Raw genomic sequence first — 7,792 nt, 5'->3', positions numbered from 1 at the left:
CCAACACTGAAAAGTTAGCACTTATAGTTTAGTCTGTGGTGCCCTAATTGACAGATTACAGTCGACAAGTAGAAAAAGGAAATTAGGTACCTACTTTTAAGAAATCTTATTTGGTACAAACTTCTCCTAATTTGAGAGACATAAAAAAACATTTTTTCTCAAGCTGTTCCAATCACATTAAAATTAAATATTTTAAAGTTTCCTCATTTTTTACAAAAAAAAAAAACTGTAAGGTACAGCGGGGAAAATCTCGACTGGCAATTATAAGTAATCAATATTTTTCCATTAAACTTCTGTGATTCGCCCTTCGTGATTACACTATACTTTACATGTAGTAGCACGCGAATGTGCTGCCATCGTACACAATTTTAGAGTAACATTTTTAACAAAAAAATATCTCGCCTAAATTGGGGGTATTTCATACACGTTTTGTGTGGCGGCCATCGTGCACGTACTTTTCCTTTGTTAGTGAAATAATTGTGTTTTTACTAAGTTTAGTGTAGTGTTTTGTGTTTGCGGATAAAATGGGAAAACGCAAACATCGTGAGGAAGATGAGGAAGATTACTTGGAAAGAAAAATCCGAAGTCTCGAGAGGAAAAGATTGAAGATTCGTCGCAGGCGCCGTCATCGTAGTTATAGCCCTAGTACGTCCTCATATACAGATAATGAATATGAGTATGCGGACCAAGATATCGGTGAGCCCGATCCCTTGCTAGAGGATTCGCAATATGAAGGTAAGATTTTCAGTTATCTTCGTCTAATCATTTGATAGAATGTGTCCTATGTACATGCCAGCTTTGTTTTATTAAATAGATACATTGTGCAATGAGTATAGTCTGTAAGGCTATTACCGACCCTAATTTATACCTTCAGTTCAATCCGAGAGGTTGATCGCTGTGTAAAAGGGAAGCACATATATTCCTAGAGCATCAGTCCGTGAGGCTATGCCGGAATACTATAGATAAAATACCTGGTTGCGGCAAATTGTCAATGCTATCAGTCTAGACTACAGTCCGCGAGACTGTAGCACGACTGCCTATGTCTAAGAACATTAATTACGTTAATTACAACGGCTTATATGTGTACTATACGTAGGTATATAGATATGTAGATACGTATGTAGATACGTACGTAGTTATAGTATAACATCCAACATCGAGGAAGTAGGCGGTAGAAACACTACCTATTACCCTACCAAATGGGCAATTCACAAAGATCACCGAGCCGCTTATGATGTCTGACCAGTATAAGCGTTGGTCTCTGATTGAAAACATTATGTCTAGAGATAAGGGTCAAAGATAATGGACACTTATTTTTTGTTGCTGAAATTAGAGCAGCATTGTGAAGGGTATTTGACCGTATTGCTACAGAATCCCCATTGACCAACAATACTGTATACGACTTAACCGATGATGAGGTCGGTGCTTCAACGTCGGGTGCGCTGCCTGCTGCTGGCGGGCTGCGATCGGTGGTCATACAGAATAGAAGCGCCGCCGGGCCCCGCGCGGGGGACGCGCCGGCCCCCGCGCCCCCTCCCGCACCCGCCGCCGCCGCCGCGCCGGCGTGCGCGCCCGCGGCCGCGACCACCACGCCGGCTGCGCCCGCTCCCGCGCCTACATCCGCAGCTACCACCACACAGGTGACCGGTGAACAAATTGGTTTACAAGAAGACCGCCGGTTGGTCAGATAATTCCTTGACGTTCGCTAGGTTCTATAATAGAAATGTTCTGGCGGACTCGTCCGAAGTATTTGCTCGTACAATATTACATGGTAATAATAATTGAAGTGTCTGTTGATTACAGTTAAACTGACGTAAACGTTTGTTTTATTTATATTTTTCAAACATACATGTTTCATTTAATCTGCTATTTCGTGTAACTCTAAACATCTACATGTAAAGTATAGTGTAATCACGAAGGGCGAATCACAGAAGTTAACAGTTCGTTCGTTTGGTTATCTAAGTTAAAAGTTAGATAACCAAACGAACTTACCTGTAAGTGATGTTCGATGACTATTAAACGATGTGATTCGCCCGAGTGATTACAACCCTCCCTGACCCGAACTGGTCAAGCTCCAGATTCTACCCAATTGGTCACGAAATAGCACACGTATTTGATGGCCTTTTTTATAAGAAACGTGTATGAAATACCCCCAATTTAGGCGAGATATTTTTTTGTTAAAAATGTTACTCTAAAATTGTGTACGATGGCAGCACATTCGCGTGCTACTACATGTAAAGTATAGTGTAATCACTCGGGCGAATCACATCGTTTAATAGTCATCGAACATCACTTACAGGTAAGTTCGTTTGATTATCTATTATTACACTATGATGTTGAATGAGTTCTACATGTATACACTGAACACGCCTACCATGTATAACCGGTGAACGCTCTTTTTAATAATGCAAACATTGTAAAACATGGAAAAAATGGACCAATTACATTTGCCCCCCCCAGTCAAGATTTGCCCGCTGTACCTTACTAAATTAAACTATCACTTGAGATGAGAATTCAATAACATTTCAATGGTTTGATAATTTTATCATTAACTATTTTTGAATAGTTTTTTTTTTAATGAATGAATCGGTTATCACAGATATAAATAATATTTGTAAATTGAAGATAAATCTGCGACGCTCATATTTAAAAAAAAGTTTTTTTACCATTTTTTAAATGAAAAAATGTGAAATTACTTAATTTTGGCAGAATTTAGAAAACAGAACTCGTGTTCTCAATTATAAGCCTAATAGTATTCGGGATTAATATATTATAGTTCATGCCTGAAAGCGCTTTGTTCTATTTTAATTATACGGAATATTTTTATTGTTTATTGATTCCAGAAACTGGGATTATTGCGGATAAACCTTTTAGGTAGGTATGGGATTACTCTTTAATCAAACAAAATAATATTTATTTTAAAATAATATTGAATACTTTTCCTGCCCCTTTTTTATTTTTGAGGTATGGATAGCTTTAAAAGCGTATCTGTTTGTCCGTCTTTCTAGGAACCCTTTTTTAGGGTTCCGTAGTTAGGAACCCTTATAGTTTCGCCATGTCTGTCTGTCCGTCCGTCCGTCCGTCCGTCCGTCCGTCCGTCCGCGGATAATCTCAGTAACCGTAAGCACTAGAAAGCTGAAATTTGGTACCAATATGTATATCAATCACGCCAACAAAGTGCAAAAATAAAAAAATGGAAAAAAATGTTTTATTAGGGTACCCCCTACATGTAAAGTGGGGGCTGATATTTTTTTTCATTCCAACCCCAATGTGTGATATATTGTTGGATAGGTATTTAAAAATGAATAAGGGTTTACTAAGATCTTTTTTGATAATATTAATATTTTCGGAAATAATCGCTGATAAAGGAAAAAAAGTGCGTCCCCCCCCTCTAACTTTTGAACCATATGTTTAAAAAATTTGAAAAAAATCACAAAAGTAGAACTTTATAAAGACTTTCTAGGAAAATTGTTTTGAACTTGATAGGTTCAGTAGTTTTTGAGAAAAATACGAAAAACTACGGAACCCTACACTGAGCGTGGCCCGACACGCTCTTGGCCGGTTTTTATTTTTAAGGTATGGATAGCTTTAAAAGCTGATTGATTTTGACAAATCCAAGTGTTTATCTGTTTGTTTGTCCGTCTTTCACGGCAAAACGGAGCGACGAATTGACGTGATTTTTTAAGTGGAGATAGTTGAAGGGATGGGAAGTGACATAGGCTACTTTTTGTCTCTTTCTAACGCGAGCGAAGCCGTAGGCAAAAGCTAGTCACCAATATTTTTCTCCTGTGTGGTGACGGGTTAACAATTTAAAGACTCCCTTTCCACCCTTGGTTGTTGCAAAGTCGACTGTGCGATTTGAGTTCTATTTGCGGCCGATGGTCTAGCAAACCTGGTACTGTAACGCCGTCGCGTCTCGTACTTCCATATCGATAAGGTTTGATTTCGTATACGTCGCATCGCCGTCGCGCGACCATCGCGCGACCGTAGCCCACGCAAGCCACGGCGTAATATCACAATTTTGGGTTCTCTAAGAACAAATTAAATTACTTTCATAGAAAATATTTTAACTTGTTATTTTTTAAGTAGTAACACTACTATTATTATGTTCTAAACATTAAATAAATGTCATTTTGGGTTCTTTCAGTCCATTATCACATTCACTGCCAGGAGGTATAATGTTTCTACGAAATAGTGTTTTATGCAACCGGCGTTTAAAGGAGTGGCGTGGGTAACAATATGAGGCAAAGCCGAAAATGTTTAATAGCTGCCACGAGTATTTTTGGACTCAGTTAAAACCCGTTGCAACAATACTTTTTCTACGACCATGCACCTAGTTTTTAATAGTTTTCTAGAATAACTTTCGTGAAATTCACACTGTTTCCTGTATTTTGACGCAAAGGTTTGCACTGCCAGGTGTCCAAAGCCATCCCCCGCCGGCTTCCCGCGCACGCGCGCAGTAATGTTATAACAATACGTTGCCATGGTTACAGAGCCCAATAATGCGTTTTCAATTTTTTCGTTACTGCGCGCATGCGCAGGAAGCCGGCAGAGGCTGTCTTTGGAGAATAAACTTTTATACAGGGTTTTAAAGATCTATGCACGACCCTGTAAATGACGAATAACAGTTCGGGTGTAGAAAAATGGACATAAAGTATTTGTTGCTGGCAGTGAATGTGTTAATTACTGAGTAGCAACGAAATTTGATCAGCTTCGTTATGGGAATCCTTCTGGGAATACAAGCGTCAATTTGTGGATGAATGTATAGGCAATGTAGTTATATTTCGTCTTTATTTACATGAATATATTTACATAATTATATAAGAAACTAAGACTAAACTTTAAATCTATTAACTATGTCTAAAAAATAGGCCCTTGATGCATTGTACCAAGGATATACTGGCGACATTTCCTCGCTGTATCGCAATGCTGATAAGTTGTGCGAGGAAGTCGCCAGCTCTTCGGTCACCAGACGCTTCGCGATTTCTGTAAAAAACTTGTTTTGTTCAGCGTTTTGCGTAATACACTTTATTTAATTGAACAAATCCAATAAACAGGGTTTTCATGGAAAAACCTGTAATCAGCTTTACTTAATAAGCATTATTATTTCTGGGATAATTCCTGGCCAAATGGCGATTAACTGTGATGCGTTACTAAGAGAATTTATATTCAATTTTAATACCTATGAATTTCCGTTGAAAATTTTCTCTCGTCATCGAATCTTTGTTCATGTATGTTTTATTTATGCTAGTTTTTTTTTCATTAAAGGCAAAATAATCTCTAAATATGGTAACAGATTGTAGTACCTATCTGATATACTCATAACAAGCTACCTAATGATACCAAACAAAACTGAAGCATATCCTATAAGTAGGTATGAGTACAAACTAAGCTGCTATAGAATATTCTCTATAATGAAAAGGTTTCCGATTGTGTATAAATTGGCTGGGTGCAAATAGGTGAAACCACGAATCGACGCAGCGGCTTCGCTCGCGTTAGAAACTGTCACTTTTTACAAAAAGTATCCAGCATTTAACTATCTCCATTAAAAATTTATTACTCACGACAATTCGTTGCTCCGTTTGTAACCGCCGTGAAAGGTGGACACACAAACAGAACAGATAATTGTTAAACGAAAACGAGGATAAAAAATTTTATAACGAGCATATATATTTGGAGTGACAGGAAAACAATACTTATACGGTAGTTATATCTTTATGTGACAGTCAATGGCGCTTACGTCTATCTATGGGCATTTTCAGAATTTGGGACCCTCCGATTAGCGTAAGTTGTTAAAAAAATTAACTCACTGTCAGTTTTGTGACGATAGTTGAGCAAGAAATTTCAATAAAAAAATTGTTTTTGTGTTAATTGAAATAAACTTTAAGCGATAATTTATATTCAGAATGTGAAAAAAGTAAATTTTTAGACAGATTTTATGCTTAGTTGTCGTCAGAAAACTGACAGCGAATTAATTTTTGTTAACTGCTTACGCTAATTGGGGGGACCCATATTCTGTAATGCCACTGATTTACTTATAAACTTTCACGATTATTACACATTGGGTAGTTCGAAAAACTTGCGCGGCTGTCAGAAGGTGTTGATATCATTTCAAGCCAGTCTTCTCCGAGACCACGGGGACAACGCCGTCCCTGAAACGTTGGAGGTCAGTTTAATATGTAGTCATACGCGATTGAGCCCGATTTTAAAAATAATTCTGTAATGCCCTTATACAATATTAGGAGATACAAATATTGTCATGTGCTAACGCCGACTAACATAAGATTTCACCATGAAATATCAGAAGTAAAAAACACAAAGAAAAACATAAAACCTAACAGCCAAATTGAATACAGAACACATTCCGTCCAATTTGGCAAGGTTTCACAAACTGATGCCCCACTAGATCGTATACTCATTAGCGCTGGATGGCTCGACCGATTGATCCAGTCACTAATTGCACTCTTGACCTGCACTGTCTAATAAACCCCGAGATGTTGGGGTGAATTGGTGATTGGTGAGATGTGATTTGTATCAGATATGCGGATAGTTGATATGACGATCATTTATAAAGCATGACCAGCAAACGCTCACGACACGAAGCGCTCGTAGATACCTATCTCTATCGCTCTTGCTTATTGGAGCTAGACTACCTTTTGCGGCGTTTCGTTTTCGTTTCGCGTCGTAGAAATGCCATTCGGCTACGGGGCCAGAAATAAATGACTGTTGCCCTCTATAATTCTCGATCCTCTTTGGTACTAGTGTAAATGTAACAACATAGAACAATAGCTTTTGAAACAAGTCATCAAAGTTCGTAGTTCACGCATTGAACTATACGAGACTTAATTGCTGTTGTTGTAAAGAGCTAGTTTCTAGTACCTACGGTAAATGGGAGGAACTTTGACTAAAGGGGAACGGTTAATAATCTACGGTAAATGGGAGGAACTTTGACTAAAGGGGAACGGTTAATAATCGCACATTTTAGAGAAAATAGTTTTTTTTAATGCAGGTTTAAGAATTGTATGATGATTTTAAGAGAAACAGATGAAAGATGAGATCAAGTCAAATAATAATATTAAGTATCAAACAATCGAATAATAATTATGTTGTTTAAAAACGATAGACAATATTTGTTTTTAGAAATGTTGAGTGCTAGAATTTAAATTGGAGGTAAAAAAAAAAGATTTTGCAATGATTCTGACTTGTTTATTTCCACATAGGTTTATAGGAAGGTACGAAATAGTAGCTAGATATCTTGTCTAGCTATTTCATAATTCTCGTTATTACACTTCGTTTTTCGCATTTAAAAACTGCTAGAAAAAAACTATTTGCTAATTTTTAACCCCCGACGCAAAAACGACGGGGTGTTATAAGTTTGACGTGTCGGTCTGTGTGTGTGTGTATCGTATGTCTGTGGTATCGTAGCTCCCGAACAGATGAACCGATTTAGATTTAGTTTTTTTTGTTTGAAAGCTGAATTAGTTATTCTTAGCCATGTTTCATAAAAATCGGTCCACTATGACGGGTTTTTTTTTCAAAATTTTAATTTTGTGGTTAGGTTATTAAATACTTCTCAAAAATGCTTAAACGCTCATTAATTAAAATAAATCTTGCCAATGAAGCTTCCAAATAAACATGCCTAAAATGCAAATGAGGGAAGATACCTGAGGGACTCAACAAGTCTATACAGAGTGGGGCCTGTAACAAAGGCGAATAATTGAACTTTAGGCTATTCTCCTTATACTGATCGTACACGTAGGACCTGGGATGCCACCTATAATTAAAGTAAGGA

The 7,792-nt window shown here is 37.6% G+C and overlaps 1 protein-coding gene across 1 annotated transcript; it reads left to right on the top strand.

Annotated features, from left to right (window-relative positions):
• The first annotated feature begins 289 nt into the window (after window positions 1-289).
• On the top strand, window positions 290-1,691 carry LOC125225557 (polyketide biosynthesis protein ThaF-like). Its single transcript, XM_048129314.1, has 2 exons — window positions 290-735; window positions 1,372-1,691. Exons 1-2 carry the CDS (start codon window positions 525-527, stop codon window positions 1,689-1,691), a joined length of 531 nt encoding a protein of 176 aa, XP_047985271.1. The 5' UTR covers window positions 290-524.
• Window positions 1,692-7,792: the final 6,101 nt, after the last annotated feature.

The sequence above is a fragment of the Leguminivora glycinivorella genome, chromosome 4, assembly GCF_023078275.1.
Source record: "Leguminivora glycinivorella isolate SPB_JAAS2020 chromosome 4, LegGlyc_1.1, whole genome shotgun sequence".
NCBI lineage: Eukaryota > Metazoa > Arthropoda > Insecta > Lepidoptera > Tortricidae > Leguminivora > Leguminivora glycinivorella.
The sequence above is the reverse complement of the archived record's forward strand: the minus strand, read 5'-3'. Positions and strand labels throughout refer to the sequence as shown.

Excerpts from the sequence above, each read along its gene's own strand:
- LOC125225557 (XM_048129314.1), top strand. The coding sequence starts at position 525 with ATGGGAAAACGCAAACATCGTGAGGAAGATGAGGAAGATTACTTGGAA. Across the intron at positions 736-1,371 it reads AGAGGATTCGCAATATGAAG|AATCCCCATTGACCAACAAT; the intron begins GTAAGATTTTCA and ends GTATTGCTACAG.